Genomic DNA, 20,327 nt, shown 5'->3' with positions numbered 1-20,327 from the left:
GGGTCTTGAAACCCTATATTTCTATTTTACAGATGTTGAAGTTTGTATGTTAATGAGTTAGGGTTTTGGGCCTTTATGTTTAGGGACCAATTAGGCCTATTAATATTAGGTAAATTAGGCTCAATAACATTTATTTAATTGAAAAATAAAAGTTTACAAAAATTAGTTTTCAAAATTAATACATTTGGTCCTTTAAAATCCTTTGTTTGCCCAAAACCGGCTTTCCAAATAAAATCGAGCTCGTCTCGTAAAATAATTTAGACTCTATCATTTTTAGAAAAAAATAATCATATTTAATCTATTAACAAGCCTTGAAAATATTTATTTTTAGCCATCCCTGGTCTCCTTTTCTCAGCCTATTATTGAGTATTCGGATGAGAATCTTCAATTTTCATGAAATCATGCAGCTAGACCTTCAATCATATATTATATTATATATCATGTAAGCATTTAAAAATCAATTAAATAAAACAATTAAGCAATTTAAATTGTTTGCACGCATGTGGTTTATGTTGGTTGACTTTTGGATGTTACATTATTATGGTCAACATAATCAACGTCACTCCACATTCGATTTGCTATAGTATCCTTGTTGCGTGCTTTCACTACCGCAAGTGTATGATGTCAAGTTTTAGTACTGGTTAGAGTACAGATATCGATCCCACAAGGAGTGTGTATAAAAACGTATATCAGTTCTTGTAATTAAAATAGTCAAGATTTTATTTAGAAAAATCGTAAGAGAATTGGTTTGTTAAGAACAATTAAAATGCGAATAAACAATAAATCGAATTACTGACTAGAGAAATATCAGTGATAGAAATTATCTAGATGACTGACTTCACTAAGTTCTACAATAATTCTCCTGGTTGCATTTAAATTCCTGAATTCCTATTATTTAATGGCCAAGAACACTTACGTATTTTATTCCCCCTTTCCCAAGTGACGAATAAATGTATCAATCAAATTTCGATTCAATTATTCCTAATACAAATCTAAGTTTAATTGATAAATGCAATCATTGTTCTTACCTAAGCCTCGCTAAAGTTATACGCCTTCCGAACGATATAAACATTCCACGATGTGTCTCTAATGATCTATAATCCTAGTCCCTCTCCCGAGTTATAGAATTAATCAACAACAAACAATTTATGGCCAGTAAATTGCAGTGAAATGAATACAGAGAACACAATTAAATAAAACAGAATCCAATCATAAAAATATCCATGTCAAATCATCGTAAAGACAAATCTACGTTAACCTCTAGAATGGAAATTTAGTCATCACGAAATCCAAGAGAAAACAAGACATGTTTGTGATTCTAGACATCGCCACGCAATAAAATAAAGAAACAAAGGAAAAGATAACAAATCCGAAGTGTCGTCTCTATCCCCAGATCCGTCGTTCTTCAAATTTGTGACTGTTCTTCACACTCTGAATCTTCGTCTCATGTATGCGCTCCGTTTCTCGCCTCATTTTCTTCCCAAGATGGTGTATTTTCGTGTGTTTTCTCTCCACGGCGGCTGACTCCCTTTTCTGACCTAGCGGCGCGCATTTTATAACTTTCTGGAACGCCGTGCGCACGGTGGCGCGCAAGCTGCTGCTCGTCTGGCCCGTGCATGTGTGCGCGCTGGTGCGCAAGATGTCGCGCGACCGCGCGCAAGCTTCTGTCCTTGTGCATTATCTGTGCGCGCGCGGCTGCGCGTGAAGTGGCGCGACCGCGCGCGCCCTTCTGGTCTTGGCAATATTTATACTCGCGGCTCGGTTCTGTTTTCTTGGTCCACTTGGTTTCGTGTCCATTATTTTCTTTATTCCTGAAATGACAACAAAAACAACCAAAAAACGCATAATTCTGTTCGAAACCAGCATAATTCAAAATGGATTCTAATATAAATTAAGTGCAAATCTTGCACTTATCATCCCTCCATGCATTTGCATTTGCTCGTTGTTGTTCTTCAGTGTCAAATATTTAATCAAAGTTATTATCCCTTCAAGCATTTGTATTTGCTCGTTGTTGTTTTTCAGTGTCAAATATTTGATCAAAGTTATTATCCTCGTAAACTAATTCTGATACAGGTTGTCAAACTTCATTCTTTGGTTCAACTGGAAATTCATCATGTAGGACCGAGCGCTTGCCGCTTTACCTAAAGCTATAGCTGGTGGTAATGGTGCAACTCAAATCTTTTAAACCGCACAGCAGCTCAAGCACCACGGTTCGATCGCTCTACCAAACAAGGTCAATTATTGCACACAACAATCTCCCTCCCAATAATTGCACTCCTTGCAATCAATGAGAACTGAACCCGTGACCTTGACTCTGATACCAATTGTAGGACCGAGCGCTTGCCGCTTTACCTAAAACTATAGCTGGTGGTAATGGTGCAACTCAAATCTTTTAAACCGCACAGTAGCTCAAGCACCACGGTTCGATCGCTCTACCAAGCAAGGTCAATTATTGAACCCAACACATCAGATCGACACTCTTTTCGAAGGAAATTGTGCGATCTTGTACAAGCCAATACAAGCTAAACTGATATCACTGCTTCAGTTGAACTGATCAGCTGAGCTCTTCATCAGTTGAGCTCTTCATCAGCTAGTCGGGTTTCTGAAAATCTTCTGCTGAACCACATATCAGCTGGACAATCAGTTGAACTGATCTTTGATATATCAGTTGAACTTATTCAGTTTGGGCAATCAGTTGACGCTTTCAGTTTTGCGTCTCGATAGCTTCAGTTTTTTCTTGATAACTGATCAGTTCGAATCCTGATTTGTTTCAGCTTATGCGCAATTAGGTAAATTAATTAGAAACAAAATAACAAGTTGAACTGGTCTTTGATATCTCAGTTGAATGTATTCAGTTTGGGCAATCAGTTGACGCTTTCAGTTTTGCGTCTTGATAACTTCAGTTTTTGCTCGATAACCGATCAGTTCGAATCCTGATCTGTTTCAGCTTCTGCGCAATTAGGTAAATTCATTATAAACAAACTAACAAGATTTGTTAACATCAAAATCAAGATTGCGAACATGAAATATTCCAACACAAAGACTGAGGAGGAGAGGGAAGGGTGATGTAGAAGAACATGTCTTTCCATCCCTTTAGAGAAGAAGGGATATCATCAAGGAACCGGCTTTTCAAACAGGCGGATAGATAAAAGGCGTTGTCCCCAAACCGACAGAGAAATAAATAATCAAGGACAAGGGGGATAATGAGAAGGTTGTGCATTTTGAAGAGAATGTAAGTGGCGGCCATTATGCGAAAAGAGTTGAGATGAAGCTAGTTTATGAGGACCCCGAAGAAATGGGCTACTTCGATGAAGAATGAAGAGATGGGAAATCTAAGACCACTATGTACTTGGTCTTTAAAGAAAGTAAAAAAAACCCTCTGGGGGCAGATCAGCCCGATCAGAGAGAGCAGGGAGTCGAATTTGGAAGGAAGAAGGAATAGATCATAGGACTCTAAGAGCTTCCTCATCCCCAAGGCGAAGAGTGCTTTCCACATCAGAAAAGGGTGAGCTAGGAGCTCGGGCTTTGCCCTTCTCTTTTTAGAAGCTTGGGAAATGCCAATGGTACCTCATGCTCATGTAAGCCATACGTCGTATAAATTTCCCGTCCAAACCCACTTCTTGCACTCGGGACAGTGAATAGAACTCTAGCCCGACTATTTAAGAGAAGAAGTGGTGATACCCGAGAAATATCCCATATTACCCTGGGTCATCGCCGGTTTAGAACCCGGGCAGTCAGGAGATCAGAGCAGCCTTGCTCCGTGTCCAGCGGGGGCCGAGTTCATTTGTGATCCCGGGAGATTAGAGCCCGGGCAGCCAGGAGAAAGAAGCAGCAAGGGTAGAGTTCATCTATGAGCCTGGGAGTTCTTATACAGGGTGTCATTAGGTATGGGCACCATGATTTGATCATTGATCGTCGGAGTGACTACGCCGAGAAACCATCTGTCACCCCCACTAATGATCTCTGTTATCTTAAGAGTTCAGATATTTCCAGAGTCAGGGAGAAATTCTTCCTGAAAGAATATAGTCCCGACCTTGTGATATTTTCCAACCATCTCGCACCCAATTCACCCGATCACATCAATGTCATTTAAAGAATTTCAACTCACTTTTTCATTAGTTTATTCGTGATAGTCACATCAAATCAAAGAGGCTAGAATCAAGGCCAAATCGAAGATTCACGTGATTTGATTAGATTAGTGTGTTTCACATTCAAATTGTACTTTGTATACATAACACGTCCACGAAAATTCAAAGCAAAAACAAATATTTGATAAGATCGGCATCCAAGCAACCAAACAGAACCTAAGAGATGGATAATATACTGGTGCAGGCCACCACATGTTGGGCCTTTCGGTCATGTTTTATATTGGGCTCATTAGATTTTGGATTGAATAAATATTTTTGCAGAAACAGATCTTTAATTGGTTATGGGCCTAGTCAGTCTCCTCTTCTAACCCCGTTTACAAATTTCTCTCTCCACTGTCTGCCGGCACCGGACTTTTCGATTCGCGCTCTTCTCCGCCTTCAGATCTGTTGGAAAAATATAAAAATGAGATAGCGTGATTGATGGTGGAAATGGCGGCAAGAAGAAAGTGCAGGATTTGGTGGCCGGAGAATTTTTCCTCCCGTGCGCCGTCTAATTTCAGTTACCTTTTCGGTTGGTTCATTTCTTCTTCGGAAGCCTCTATCGATATCGTAGTTGCTTTCGCCTGCGACGAGCCTTTGACACTTTCTTCCTCAATTGCCCCACGATCAGATGTCCAGGTATATTCTACTACTATTTTTGTTAATATTTTCGGTAATGTGGCTTTTAGTTAGATACTTCTGCACTTATGGGCTTAATTTTGATTCATTTGAGGTGATCAAGGAACAAATTCAGCTTAACTTACCTTTTCATAAGTGAATATGAATTGGATAGCGCTGCTAAAGTTAATTCTTTCATTGCATTACGTTTCAGGCAATATTCATGAACTTATGATATGCTTATTGAGGTTTAATGAGTGGATTTCGATAAAATTACCAAAGCGGCATTATGTGGAAGCCTGTAAAAACAGCATTATGTGGAAGCCTGTAAAAACATAAGTTAAATGTGGCTAGCTACTGTGTTGATTTTAGCGATAAAGGATACAGCGGTTAAGATGCTTGGAATTCTTGAACTTTAACTCCATAGACATTGATATGCCTCTCCCTGATCTACTTTGTTGATTTACTTCATCCCAAACGCATCGTGTTGTTAAAAAATTAACTCTGGCCTCAATAGATGGATCAACTCTGGATAAAAGAAGATCTGTGGAAAGTTGGATGCTCACTATGGTTTAGCCTTTTTTATTTTGGTTACAGCAAAATGTTTTGTCAATATTGGATAGTGATAGTACTATGTCGAGTCACCAAAAACTTAATTTATCCATCTTCCATGAATCAGTTTTTTCTTTGGATCTTTATAATGGTTAGAGTCTGTCTATTAGTTTCTACTTTGACACTACTGGTTCTGAGTCTCATTAGTCATTGCAATTTCTAAATTCTAAGTCAGTTCCATGCTTACCCTTTCTCGTTCTTTGTTATAATAAATTAATAATTTCATGCTTGTCCTACAGTTAATTTCTTCTGAAATTACCCTGCAGACTCAACAAACATTTACCCTAAAGTTACATTTACTGTATAGCCCAGACATGGCGTGTTAGTGTTACTGAATTGGGTGCTTCTGATTGAAATTACTCAGTAGTCTTTAATTTTTCTGTGCACCATGTTGCAATGTTTTACTTGAATAGTAACCATCATCTTCCAATTAGGAATTCCTTCGGGTGACAAATGAGAATATGCCTGCATTTCTTCAAAACAAATGCAAATTTTCTCTGCTAGGGTCTTATGTAGCAGAGCATAGTGTCAATGGACAGTCGGCTGTGTCTGGAAATGATAAAAAGACTTGCAAGAATTCGGCTACCAATAGACAATGTTTGACACGAAGCCCAAATGCTTGTACGAATAATTCCGGAAGTTTAAGATGTGGATGCCACAAGCTCGATGGGTTATCAGAACAAGTTGGACTTGCGGCTCTAGAAAACATGTGGATCAAGTTTGTCTGTGGTCTAACAGAAACTGTTGGACAAAGAATTCGAGCCATACCCAAAATTGATCACTTACATTGGAATGGAGAAATAGTGTTCCAGTCGGATATCCACGTATGTAAGTCATTTTCACTTGCAACGCATACTTTTTTCTTGGTTTCATATGCTCCCTTTACTCCCTAACTTGGCTTCTTTTTTTTTTTTATTAATGCAGGTCATAATTTATGAAGTTCCCACTTTTAATGATCACCATTATTGCCTGGACCTCCGGGGTTCATTCAACTCGTGCACAACTCCATGCAAGAAACCCAAATGGTTTGACGAGCTTCACCAGAAAGATTCACATCTTAACTTGGTAAATATGCTTAAGAACTAAGAAGTACTGTCATTTCAGGATATCAGTTTTCTGACTGAATTGCATATCAGGATGCTGTCATTATGGCGATGAATACTGCTAGTGCTGCTCAAATGATGCTTAGTAGATGTCTTAATGCCGAGTCCGATATTCGATTCCGATTTGTTTACATGTAACCTCTTCTGACAATGGTTATGTCCCTCCCCTAGAACTAAAAGTTATGCTTGATGATGTAACAGCTTGTTGTTCCTTTACAGGATCAAAATGTTCATTTGGAAAGCATTTTCAATATCTGTTGCTTCCCTTTCAACAGTCATATATATGTTTCTTCAATACGCACATATTCTTTTTGGTTGCATGTCTCACACATTCATGTATAGCATACTGGGAAAAGTATTTTGCAATACTAGGCAAATCATCCTACTCCGCAGCTGTCAGTTATTGTATTGGCCTTTCTTTCTACAAGATCATGGTAAAAGGTGATGACCTGATGATATGGCTTCTTGATTATGTTTTAACTCTCATCCGATTGTATTGAGTTTGATATAGTGAATCATTTAAAACATAATTATCAAGCTTATCTCGGATTGCATGCTTTTGTCATATCTAATCCATATGCACAGTCATTTCTTTAGTAGGACACGGGCCCATGGACACAAAAGTGGTGTGATACTAGGCAAGAAATTAATGCCAAACATAAATTTAAAGCATCCCTGGAAAATATAGTAAGAAAAAATTCACTTTTTACACTACATGAAATTTTAGCACTTGTTCAACCTAATCGCGTAAATATTTAGAGAGATAGAGAGAATACCGACATTGAATACTTTGGAAACAGATACAATTCAACTCAGTTGCATTTGTTGGACCTTATCATTTGTCTATGCTTGAGAAATTTTGATGTGAAGTGAGAAATTATTGCACGGCTGCTAGGAAAGTCTTTTTCCTTCTATTCGTTTGGTGATCTATACTGGATTTATCCATATTTCTATACTGGATTTATCCATATTTCCATTTTCAGCAAAGAAGCCAATGTTCAACAACATGTTATATTCATATTCCGTTTTTGTTTTGACTATCTTATAGGTCTCAGACATGTGTTGAGTTTGCGGAGAAAGCTGCACTCCACATGCACTTCATGTGGTCAAATATTGTGGTTGATGTGTTTCTTGGGAATGTTTTTGGCATTTTGCTTTGGTATCTGGCAGAACCTTGTTGCTTATGGTTTTCAAGCTGTGCTCATGACATTACAAATCATTGCTTAAGTACTAGCGTATGGCTGATGGGAAATCCAGCAGGTTTTAAGTTGAATACTGAGCTGGCAGGAGTTCTTGGAATGATTTCTCTAAATGGCATTCAAATTTGGTCGACTCTTTGGGTGTTTATGAGTTTTCTCTTCATCAACTTTCTGAAAGGACTTGCTATATGTGGGATTTTTTTGGGTTTAACAACAGCCGCAGCTCTAATAATTGATACAATTTCCATAGCCACAATTCATGTTTTGGCATTTCATTTATTTCTGTCACTTCTCTATTCATGTCAGATACAGACTGTGGCAGCATTATGGCGACTCTTCAGGTCTTACTTTATTCCCATTTGTAGCTTTTTATTCTAATCGGCATGATTATATGATCAGTGGGAAAATGTGGTGAAAGTCAGAGTCCTGATTTTTTAAAAAAATATATGTTATTGTATTGAGGTAAATATCTGAGACTGGAGAATTTATCCTTTATCCAGCCTTTTGAAGAGTCTGAGATGCAGAAAACGATATCTTGTCCTTGAAAGTCTCACATGATGTTTGTACTGCTTGCTCTTCCCCCTTTTGTCCTGTAATACTCGAGTGCTGTAACCTCATTTTCTTGGTTACGTACTTGCATTTCTCAACTTTCGGCTTTTCTTCTTCTCAGAATGTTTTTTATTTAAATGCAAACATTTAGTCTGTCTGGTGGTTTCTTTTACATCATAAAGTATAACATTATCTGTTGTGAACAGCAATCTGGTCACCCACTAACAAAATTTTAGTGAATGGACATTTGATTTGGTTGGGGAGGCAAATGATCAGACCAGACCTGAATGTTAAGGAAATTGTGAGATTTAAGTAAAATACACCAGGTTCAAGTTCCACAAAAGTTGCTGCTCTATGACAGATGTACTTCACGGAGACTGGCTATCTACTCCATTATAAATATGGTTGAAATGTTGATGCATGATATAGAAATCTGTTGTTTTGTTTCAAAATCAGTCCTTGAGATTGTCATTTAAAATTCTTATTTGCGAAGGAAGAAGTGGACTACGGGGAGTTTTATATAATGCAGCACCATGTGTAAAATCCATCATTTTTTCTGGACTGCTAGTTTACAAGCTTCAGGCGGAAATTCAAAATTGTGTATTGGTTTTTTAGATTTCCATATTTTGTGCATCCACACACACGGACGCAAAAATGGAATCATAGAATGGGCAAATGTCATTTGTATACATTTAGTTGTAAATTTATGTGTGTGTATATATGTGTGTACGTTATTTTTTTATGACCGATGACTTCTTTCATGTTGTTAAATCAATAGCTTGAATTAGTAAGGATCTGGAAATTATCTTTCGAAGTTATACCATGTTTATATGGTTACTTTGGCTGCTATTCAGTGTGTATTTACATAAATGTTAAATCAATGACAGGGGTAGGAAGTGGAATCCTCTACGTCAAAGATTAGATAGCTACGACTATACTGTGGAGCAACATGTAGTTGGTTCTCTACTCTTCACCCCAATTTTACTTCTATTGCCAACCACGTCTGCATTCTACATTTTCTTCAGCAGTTTGCACACAGCTGTGAGCTTTATCTGCTTAGTCATCGGGATGACCATATCCATCATTCATGCTACTCCATATTCTAAAATTTTCATTTGGCTAAAGACTAAGAAGAGATTTCCATCAGGGATATGGTTTGAAGTGGCATCGTGCAAATGTATTGAGAGTGGAGCTGTCAATGATGGTGACAAATCCACTCGGAAACTGCATAACACAGCTTGTGCTGGTGGTAAATCCACCATTTTGGTTTTATTTCTTCGGAGCAACTACTTGAATTTAGGTAAGACCACCTAGTGTGGAAAATTTATCAGTTGTGAAATCTTGTGGCTTCATCGATTCTTCTATCTCATAAGAAAGGACCCCGTCAACTTTAGTTCATAAATTTTTTTAGTTTGCGTGGAATCTTGTAAATTTCTGTGGAATCCTTGATCCTGGCTGCATTTTTGTGTTGCTAATAGTTCAGGAAACATTTATTGAACCTCTATATAATTCTATCTAAAAAAAAGAGCTTTCTTAGAGTATGCAGCTATGTTCTTGGATTCCTGTTATATATTCCAGAGCTTATCACTCTGTATTGTTGAGGTCATCACTTCGTCTATAGTTATGCAGTTACACATTCACATTTGTATATGTTTGCTCTTATTTGTTGTAATAATTTTTCAGGAGAAGTGGTCTTGCCACACTACAGGCACTTCTATGGAGCATTTTCCAAGTCGTCCGTAATTTCATCAGCTTATAGTCTTCTAACTGGAACAAGGTATTCCTTCTTGCCCCCTCCCCCAACACCTACTGGGCTCCATACAACTGTCCTCATCCATATATATTAAACTAATCATCTCTGTTTTTAGCGAATTGTGTTCGTTTCATATATTCTCAATCTGCAGCACTCGATCCTCTAATGTGATGGACGTCCCTTCGAAATTGCCATGGATGGTAATCCCCTGGAAAGAATATTGGCACCTTTGCCACGATTCCGTCTACGCATGCAGGCCAAGTTCATGTAAACCTTATTCATAAAATCATTTGCGGCAATGACAAAAGTTGTGGTCTTTTCTTACTCGGCATATCACTCGCGTCATCTAGCAGTGCTGGACTCGTACACAAACAAGCACACATGTTTTAATAACACGATCATTTGGAAACTGTAGCTAATTTTTTTACTTCTGTAATGTTCCAATCTTTTCCAGGGCAGGAGTTCTAGCTTTGCCTGATAATGTTCCGTGTGAAATTACATCGTTGTTAATTTGGCCAGATTGGTCTTTTCTAATGAAAGTATTCGTTAAAAACACAATTTTATGTTTTCAACTCTCGGATAAATATCATCGTCATCGAGTGGCCAAATTTGTGTTTAACTAGTACCATTGTTCTAAAGATCATGATTAAGAATGAAGATGAAGCTTTGGTTCGGACAAAAATGTCAGAAAATGGTTAATCTGAGTTTGAACACATTAAGCGCAAATTATAAAGAAAATGTATTGATTCTGTCGGATAAAAACGTTAAAAACCCGTCAATCTAAGTTTCACCATATTAAACGTGATTAAGCTTGATCAAGTGTGAGTGTTTTAAATAAAAATTTTAATTTAACTTTTAAATTTTTAGATGTTAAGTAAAATTTTATCGTTTTTTATAAAATTATTTTAAATATTTGATAATGTAAAACTTTTAGATAAAAAACTCTAAAGCGCTAAAATATTCCTTAATTGTCAGACTTTATAGTAAAAAGATTTCTAAGATTTATAAGTTTATTTTTTAATTTTGTATTATATATATATTTTTAAATTATTGATTCATCTGGAATAATTCAAAACATGATAAACATTAAATAAAAATTAAAAGTATTTACATTTAATTACATAGTAAACCAATTTAAATTTGTAAAACTAGAAGCTTGAGCCTGATGCAACCCGTCAACGATGTTTTGCAGTGAAATTAAGTGAAATTAAGTGCCAATTAACTTATTGTCTTTGCTGGTTTACGTAAGTACGACACAACACCCACAGGTGGATTTTCCCAAAAATGCCAAAGCGTCGACCAGGGGCAGATTTAGTGTATGACGAACGGAGCCACAGCCCCTCCAAAAAATTTAAAAAACTTTTTTAGTATATATTAATTTTTTTTAAACTAAATATATAAACAGATATATATATACATGGCCCCCCAAAATGAATGATACGTCCATGTATCTCAGTGGCTAAAGCCAATTATAACGTTTGCTCCACCCGATTTCGAAACCTGATCCCTCTTTCTTTTTTTTTTTTTGCTTAGCGACGGTTGTGACGGAAACCGTCGCAAAATCCACGACGGTTTCTTATAACCGTCGCCATATAGCGACGGTTGTTGAGAAAACCGTCGCAAAATAAACTAAGCGGCCCCCCAGTGTCGAAATCCTAGATCCGCCCCTGGCGTCAACATTAGCTCCTCCAAAAACACCATGCAATTACTTTTTCCACAACCACCCCGTAGTCCCCTATAGTCCTATCGAGGGGAGGGATATGGTATGTTACTCAAGTCTTGTCTTCTTGGGGCAAGTGGATCGGAAAGGCCATCATCATGGAGGTCGGCCATGGGATCTTCCGAAAATTTTTGACTGCTTTTACAATGACTTCCTTTCTTGTCTCGTGAAATTCACCAAATTTCCTGATCAATTGTGTATAATAATTTACACATTACGTGGTATACGACTTCTTTCTTTGTTCTGAAATAGTGTGTTTATTTTATTTTCCAAAAATTTAGTAACTGGACTAATATTAAAAAGTAGTATGTGGCAAAGATTCGGGTCGCTTCTCTTTTGGAGCCGAGAGAGTGTCTTTCAAGGTTGAGATCTCCGACACCTTTAGGTGGACCAATTCTGCATCGAGCCGTATTATGTATGCGATGGCATCCTTTATTTTCTGAAACTGTCAAAAGTTTTTGGTGGTAGGAAGTCATTTCTTTGATGATCACATGGGCAAAATTCATATAGTAGGTTATATAATATACATAAACACGGTGACTCCTAAACGCGTGGAACAACATCCGGGATGATGATTGTTTGAATGATGATATATTGGGAAGTCCATTGAATTCCGATGATGATAATGATATATAGGGTCGGTGAAATGTTATGAAGGGAGAGGTTTGTTAGTGAAGTCATTGCCCTGATCGCTTGTGATATAATTGACTGAAGCATATTTTCATTTTGAACTCATTTCAAAAGCTTGATCAGATGAGTACTACTTTGACCTTTGCCACTGAGAAATATAATCAAAATAAATCTAAAAAAATCATCAACAATAACAAAATTGAACTTCATTCCCCCAAAACTTGTTCCAGAAATATGTCCGAAGAGGTCCATATGCAGTAACTCTAAGTATCTTGAACTGATCTATTTATTTTGTTCTTGAAGCTTTATTTTACTTGTTTATCCTTTTACCTATGGTTTTACTTTTAGAATTTTAACCAAGTTTTATTTTGGGCCACTGTAATTGATTATTTCTGAAAGTATATTTGCTTGAGAGTTTGACCGATCATGTGTTCCGAGCATCCACTGTCTAAATATTATATTGAACTTCAGGTATCAGTGAATCTTTTCTTTACCTGCAAAGTGCAAACACAAATTTTAAACTGGTACCCACTCTTTTTGGGGTCCAAAAATGACCAAAAATGATTAATTTCTTAGGAACCCACAATTGTACAATCCTATATAGTTTTGTACTTCGAGTAGCCTCAGGGGTGTGTGCAACAAAAGATCTAATATTATTCTTAACAAAATACACTATAGGATGTTGTTCTTATTGGATTAAATGTGGGGTTTTAGGCTTATGGGCTTTCCATGTGAGTGAATGGAAATTTGGAAAGGTGGTTTGTCCCACATTGGAAAAATGAAGTGGTATAGATAAATTTATATTGTGTAATACTTTATGGAGGTGTAACAATGATTGGTCAAGAGGTTCTCTCTCGCACACACACGCATGGGGGTGCAAATCATGGGCCCGATTTGCAATGGAAAAAAGGCTTGACTTGTGTGCAAGCGTACGAGCGCAACCTGGGTGCGTCGAATGTCGAACCGATCAAGGCAAAAATCGGTTAGCAGTCTATGCCATCTTTTGTTAATTTTTTTTTTCCCAGTTGAAACCTTTCACATGCCCTTCAGATCTTTCGCATGGCATGGCTATTGGTGCTTCATCTCCCCAACTGTTGGTGCTTCATCTACCATCTTTAAGGCATCTTTATGACAACCTTTGGCCTTTCGTATGACTTGTATTGGTATGTATAAATAGGAGATGTGCCAAGGCCAGAAAAGAGACCGAAAAATCTACTTTCTCCTACTGCTACAGTTATTCTGCTTCTTCTGCTACAGTACTTCTGTTCTGCTACAGTACTGCTGCTCGTTCTGCTACAGTACTTCTGTTTGTTCTGCTTCTGCTCTGTTCACTGATAAAGTTTAGGTACTGCTTTTGTTCACCAGCATAGTGCTTTGTGCTGCATCTCTGCTGGTTTGCCCGTTGTAGCCTGGGAAACAGACGTCCGCTGAATCCTCGGAGCACATACCGGAGAGGGCGAATATGTTTTAAGGAAACTGTACAAGCTACAGGCCTCGGTTTGATTTAATTAAGCATTATACTAGTGTTTTGATTCACTATACTGATTTGCTGATTTTACACATAACTATCTGTCCTGTTTTTCCATATATTTTGGACAACAGTTCTCTCATGTTGTACGTTATTGTTTTACAGTTTATATCTCTTCTGAACTGGCTCACAATTACAGTATCGGTAGTGTTTAACCTTCGTAGAGAATTGTGCTACTAAAACTGATCTTCTACTGAATCCAATCTTCATATGGGTTTTTCTCTCGGGTTCAACATAACCAAGACCAAAATGTCTGCCTTTGTTCATGTGATTTATAGGTTTCTCAACTTGAATATTAGGTTCTTTGTGCTCATATACCGAATTAGATTTATATTTCTATTTTCACATATTCAGTTGCAGTTGAATATTAGTTTCAGAAGTGCTTTCATGCCTACTGATTCTAAGACCAGTTTTGTCTACGAATTGCTTTTGTAGTTCTTGCATTTTTTCTAATGAAACAGATGACTTATTTCATGCATTTACTATTAAAGACAGTTGCTGATTTTCACTCAATAGTTTAAGCTCTTGCTTTCACCTTGGACTTCCTCGAATGATTGAGATAGCTTCGAGTAATCTTTAACCATATCATGTAGTGCCTGAAGTAAATTATCATCTGTAAACTCTTCATATTTGAAATCAAATATCTCACTAGTATTAGAGGTTGAATCAGAATCTGTCGTGAGAGACTGAACTTTTTCAGCATCACTATCACTGGATTGGCTTTTTGAATCAGAAGATTTAGAACTAGAATATGCCCACTTGCTTTTGTTTTCTTCAGGAATAATTGATTTGCAATCTTTTCAAGACTTCTTGCCTCCCCACAATTAAGATCCTTACTGAATGAGGTCATTACTATCAATCCATATGCTATATTGCAAAAATTTAGTGGACTGGAAATTTTGCATGACAATAAGAAATAATTTGCTTTAGTTATCTGAGTTTGGAAGTCTGCTTGCCCACCTAGCCCTTTCATGTGTCTTGCTTTTTTCATACTGAATTTTTATTTAGCTTCTGCTTCTTTAGCATTCCTTGCTTTTGTTCAAGTTTTTCTTATGTGAGTTAATTTTTATTCCATTTATGTTGGCATGGTAAATATTTATGGTCCTCTTTTGTCTTGTCTGGAATTTCTACTGCCTTCTTATCCTTTCCAGAGATCAATTATATCCCGTCGTTGAGAGTGATGTGTCTATATATTAATTTTTATGGGAATTAGGGGATGAAAATTCTCTACGTCTTTGATCCTTGCCACTTGAGGGACTTTAAGTGTTACTGTGTTAGAGCATTTAAATCCAACTGAATTTTCTTGTAGCATGAACTAGTATTTTATCAGAGATTCCCCAAAAGGTCTTGCTTGTTGGAAATCGTTGCTGGATTCTTCCTTCGAGTTTAATCTTTTTTCTTATGCTCTATGGAAACATGGTCGACATGCAGGAAGACAGATTCTTCATATTGAGAGCTAAAGGCTAGAAAAGACCGATTAAAAGATCTAGAAAAAATATACATGGATATGTCTATGCAGAAAGATCTATAGAAAATATACATAAATAATTTGGCGACAGGAAAGGAAACGTTTATTGAAACCAAAAGCGTGTTTTAGTCTATCAGTTAGTTGTTAGTTTAGTCTATCAGTTAGTTGTTGGTTCTGATTTCATATAAATAGGAACCTACTTGTGTAAACTCAGCAGTGAACCATATTTTCCAGAAATGAGAATTGATTCTCGAATTCTCTGTTTTCTTTTCCATTAATTCTCAAAATTCAACATGGTATCAGAGCCATGTTCAAGGGTTGATAATTGATTTTTTTTTCTCGATTGGTCTCGATTTGGATTCGTTTTCTCTGCAATGGCGTCTGTAAATTCTTCGACAACCACAATTGATATGTTTGATCCACTCCACATTTCTCCTTCCGACGCTACGGGAGCTCATATGATTACGGAGCAGCTAATTGGAACAGAGAACTATGGAATATGGAGTCGAGCAATGATCATAGCATTGCGAGCTAAAAACAAGCTGGTATTTGTCGATGGAAGTTGCCAAAGACCTGAGAATGAATCTGGTCAGTTGATGCAATGGGAGAGATGCAACACGATTGTTCTCTCGTGGATCATGAATACGGTTTCCAAAGAGATCTTTGCAGGTATTGTTTATTCCACTGATGCTCATATTGTTTGGGAAGATCTGAGGGAGAGATTTGACAGGGTGAATGGATCTAGAATATTTGCATTGCATCGTGAAATCGGAAAACTTGTTCAAGGAAACAATCCAATTTCTGTATATTACTCGAAGCTTAAACAGTTGTGGGATGAATTTGCCTCGTTGGTAATTTTACCGATATGTTCATGTGATTCGGCGAAGAAATATGCTGAAATTGATCAACAGAAAAAATTGCTTCAGTTCTTATTGGGGTTAAACGATAGCTATGCTGCTATTCGTAGTTAGCTTTTAATGACAAGTCCTTTACCTAGTGTTGGCCAGGCTTTTGCTATTATTTCTCAAGAGGAGTCTACTCGGAATGTTTTAAGTACAGGTTTTGCTCCACCTGAAATCCCCTCGTCTGCATTTTTTTCCACTCAAGATCGCAAGAAGACAAATATTAAATGTGATCACTGCAAATATTCCTGGACACATTAAGGCATACTACTATAAATTGGTTGGATATCCTCCTCACCATTGCTTGTTCAAAGGATTGAATGCCAAAATCAGAGAAATCAGAGGGATTGGAATGACAAGAGTAGTGATAGAGGCAGGACATTGAGCAATGCCAACAATGTGGCAGTGCATCAAGAGGCTGAGGTTGATGAAACTGAGAAGAAACATTCCTCTGGTGCACAATTTTTTTCTCCTGAACAGTATGCAGCCATTCTAAAAATGCTTGAAAAGGATCGCATACATCAAGAATCAAGTGTTCCAGTAGCTAATATGGGAGGTACTCATTCACTTTCTTCGAATTCATCACAAGTTGAATGGATACTTGATTCTGGAGCGAATGATCATATGGTTGGTAAGTCTGTAATGTAGTTTAAGTCTAATTCTATTGCTTCCTCGGCTGGATAAAACAACCAAATTCACGAACATTGGTTCGGTGCCACTCACAAATTCCATAACTTTGCACAATGTCTTGTTCGTCCCAGATTTCAATTTCAATTTGCTGTCCCTTTCGAAATTCGCACAAGATCACCATTCTTGTGTCACATTTTATCATCATTTCTGTGTATTTCAGGACCTATTAGATGGGACAATATTGGGGATTAGTAAAGAAAAGAATGGGTTGTATCGATTAAATATCTCCAGCTTCAAACTCGAGCACCAAAACAATAAGGAGAGTCAATTTTCTAGTTCTGTAATTTCCTACTCTTGTAAGACTTTGTTTTCTGCCTTTATTGATAAGAATAACATCACTGATTGTGGTAATCTTTGGCATCAACGTCTTGGTCATATTTCTTGTGAGGCCCATTTACTATAACGACAATTAATGATCAAACAATAATGGTTTGACTTAAAACTGCAGCGGAAAAAGGTTTAAAATACTTTAAAACGGACCTCAGGGCCTAGAAAAATTTCGGCATGACCTCCCCGTAAGTAGGACATCCCGAAAACTCAAGCAGCAGTTTATATCAAAATATACTCCAACTAGAGTCAATAAAACAAAAACCGAAGTTAAACAACCTATAGCCGCACTGGCCAGGACTAAGCAGAAATTAAAACTTACCAAAAGCTCACCAGATCATAAACATCACAGAGTCGACTCAGAACATCACAAAAACAACCAAATACTACTACAGATACACGGGGCATCTCCCCGGCAAATAAAGTACAATACAAGTCTGAAACAAACTCAAGACATACATATAGACTAACTGGGAGACTCCACTGAACAGAACCAAGCAATCCAACCTCAATCCCGAGCTCCACTGGCGGAACCTCGGCCTGATGATGCAAAACGAATCGGGAGATCTACCATGGTGCCCAAAAAGCAACCACAGCAGCCCCCCCAGTAAACAACTGAGGTTAGGATTCTGGTATGAAACAGTTCAACAATAACAACAATAACATAAATCATGCATAATCATATAATGAAATGTAATATGCAATGCATGAAAGGCTCAACGAATAATCGGGATAACAGGAGCCAACAAACGGTACGATAACAACTGGAATAATGCTCGAGCAACAACACAGGGGAGCTACATCGTCATGCAGCTAAACCGCCCTGCCAAGTATGCGAGGTATGCCAAGCTGTGCTGAAAAACACCCCTGACTCGGCCTCCATACAGCTGATACGTTATAACAGGATGGCACAACAGAACGAACTAGATGACACAATCCCAGCGCTCACCTCAAAAGGCTGCACTAACCACGGGATTGTTCAATCACATCTACGGTCTCATGTGTATAGGCCTATCAGCCACACAATGATCCCGAGATAAACAACAGTGCCAGATAACAACGGATATCAACAATGGGCTAACAAGAACGATAGGGCTCAACATGAATGTCATAACTGTATGCCCAATGCTAAATGCCAATAATATGTCATAATAAATAAACATAGATCACAATGAAGGCATTTAACAATTTACAACAGTCAACAAGTCATAAACACGATCCATGTAACACAGAATGACAATTAAACATAATTTATGTTTTACCGTCGTATGTTACCGAGCTGTAACATACCTATACCAACTCGACAATCCAATAACAACTTCACTTCAATACCCTTGGCCTAAACAAAGCAAGAATAAACCGATCATGAACTACATTCCATACCAATGTCCAATTTTGGCACAAAAGAGCATAATATTCGTATCTCGCTCAATATTAACTCAAATCAATATCCGCCAATTGGAAATGAAATATAACTCAATTATCTAAGTTTCTCCAGTTAAAACCATCTTCAGAATCTCAGTAAATTATTCTCAGAATTTCCAAGAACACTCTGTTACTTACGAATTCGCGGACAGAATCTCACACACTGAGCAGTTCCAGAAAAACGGGCATAACTTGCTCAATTCTTAATGGAAATTAACGAATTTTATATCATTACGAAGATAACACATAGCTCTACAATTTTCTTTTGAATCACAAGTCCAGAATCCGAGCGCATAATTGACAAAAACTCGAATTACAGTAGGTGTCCTGCACAGCACCATTTCAGAATTCGATTTGACACATTTTGGTAGAAAAATCATATCAAATCCGTTTCTTATCCAAATTCGATGATTCCAGTGGCTATAGAAAGTTAACAAACAGAGCTACAACTTCTTTATAAGTCATTTCTACAAATTCAAACTACAAAAGTCGCAGCAACCCAAAAATTCTCACCCAAAATCGGAAGGATTCTCGCAGAAACAGGGCACCCGAACAGCAGCTTCGATCTACCTGAATCCTTGCTCAAACTTCGCGATTTCTGAGTTGAATCGAAGCCTAGGATGTTAGGAAGACATCCCTTCAGACCGATCGAGATTTGGACGCCGGACGGAGGAGTTATCGCGATTTTCCCGCAGCTGCTCCAAAGGTTGCGAAAATTTGGGTTGAGGGAAATGGGTTTGGGAAATAGCTTCTCTCCCTTCTTCTATTATTGGTAAGTTGTGTATATGTATGTGTATTTTTTATATATTGTGTATTTGGTTACTAAAATAGTAACTCAAGCCCATTTATCCCGGTCTGTATTTATTTTGCTCTCGTGTGTTATTTAAACTCTATATGTATTTTATATCGTTAAATTCTCCGATATTCTAAAATACATATTTTCAACACACTTCTTGAATTTATTTGGCATAAATAATTATTTTAATTTATAACTCAATAATTATTCTAATTATGCCAAAATTACCGGATAATAAATTACAGGGCCTTACACTTCTCCACCCCTTAAAACAAATTTCGTCCTCGAAATTTCTGTTTATACACATACATCTTACATACGATACAAAACCAACAATGCATTACTAAGAATCAAACAGATATGGATAAGATGCTCTCATCTTCTCTTCTGTTTCCCACGTTGATTCCTCTACACCATGCCTCGACCACTGAACACGTACAAGTGGTATAACTTTATTGCGTAAAACTTTGTCTTTACGATCCAAGATACAAACAGGATACTCAGTATACGATAGAGAAGGGTCGAGTTCGACCTCATCAGGCTGAATCACATGAGACGGATCGGGCTCATACTTACGCAACATAGAAACATGGAAAACATCATGGATGCCAGACAAAGACTGAGGCAAATCCAAACGATAAGCGCAAGTCCCAATACGCTCAACAATCTCGTAGGGGCCAACGAAACGAGGTGACAACTTACCTCTCATACCAAAACGAACAACACCTCTAAACGGAGAGATTCTTAGAAACACAAAATCTCCAACTTGAAATTCTAGAGGTCGACGACGTCTGTTAGCATAACTAGCTTGACGATCTCGGGCAGCTTTCATTCTTTGACGAATCAAATGGACTTTATCGTGCATTTCCTGAACAATCTC

General features: G+C 37.5%; 2 protein-coding genes across 3 annotated transcripts; both read left to right on the top strand.

Annotated features, from left to right (window-relative positions):
- Nucleotides 1-4,419: 4,419 nt before the first annotated feature.
- LOC140839512 (uncharacterized) lies at nucleotides 4,420-10,519 on the top strand. Of its 2 annotated transcripts, none has more exons than XM_073206261.1 (9): nucleotides 4,420-4,766; nucleotides 5,862-6,181; nucleotides 6,282-6,422; nucleotides 6,494-6,594; nucleotides 6,680-6,901; nucleotides 7,509-8,000; nucleotides 9,096-9,508; nucleotides 9,892-9,985; nucleotides 10,113-10,519. In XM_073206261.1, exons 2-9 carry the CDS (start codon nucleotides 6,065-6,067, stop codon nucleotides 10,243-10,245), a joined length of 1,713 nt encoding a protein of 570 aa, XP_073062362.1. In that variant the 5' UTR covers nucleotides 4,420-4,766; nucleotides 5,862-6,064; the 3' UTR covers nucleotides 10,246-10,519. The 2 variants fall into 2 exon arrangements, with proteins under 2 accessions (XP_073062362.1, XP_073062361.1); XM_073206260.1 differs by having other exon boundaries at nucleotides 5,792-6,181.
- A 5,103-nt stretch (nucleotides 10,520-15,622) lies between these two features.
- LOC140839511 (uncharacterized) lies at nucleotides 15,623-17,275 on the top strand. The gene is made up of 2 exons (XM_073206259.1): nucleotides 15,623-16,765; nucleotides 17,060-17,275. Exon 1 carries the CDS (start codon nucleotides 15,682-15,684, stop codon nucleotides 16,276-16,278), a length of 597 nt encoding a protein of 198 aa, XP_073062360.1. The 5' UTR covers nucleotides 15,623-15,681; the 3' UTR covers nucleotides 16,279-16,765; nucleotides 17,060-17,275.
- The last annotated feature ends 3,052 nt before the right edge of the window (nucleotides 17,276-20,327 follow it).

This window comes from Primulina eburnea, chromosome 8, assembly GCF_022965805.1.
Source record: "Primulina eburnea isolate SZY01 chromosome 8, ASM2296580v1, whole genome shotgun sequence".
NCBI classification, from domain to species: domain Eukaryota; kingdom Viridiplantae; phylum Streptophyta; class Magnoliopsida; order Lamiales; family Gesneriaceae; genus Primulina; species Primulina eburnea.
The sequence above is the reverse complement of the archived record's forward strand: the minus strand, read 5'-3'. Positions and strand labels throughout refer to the sequence as shown.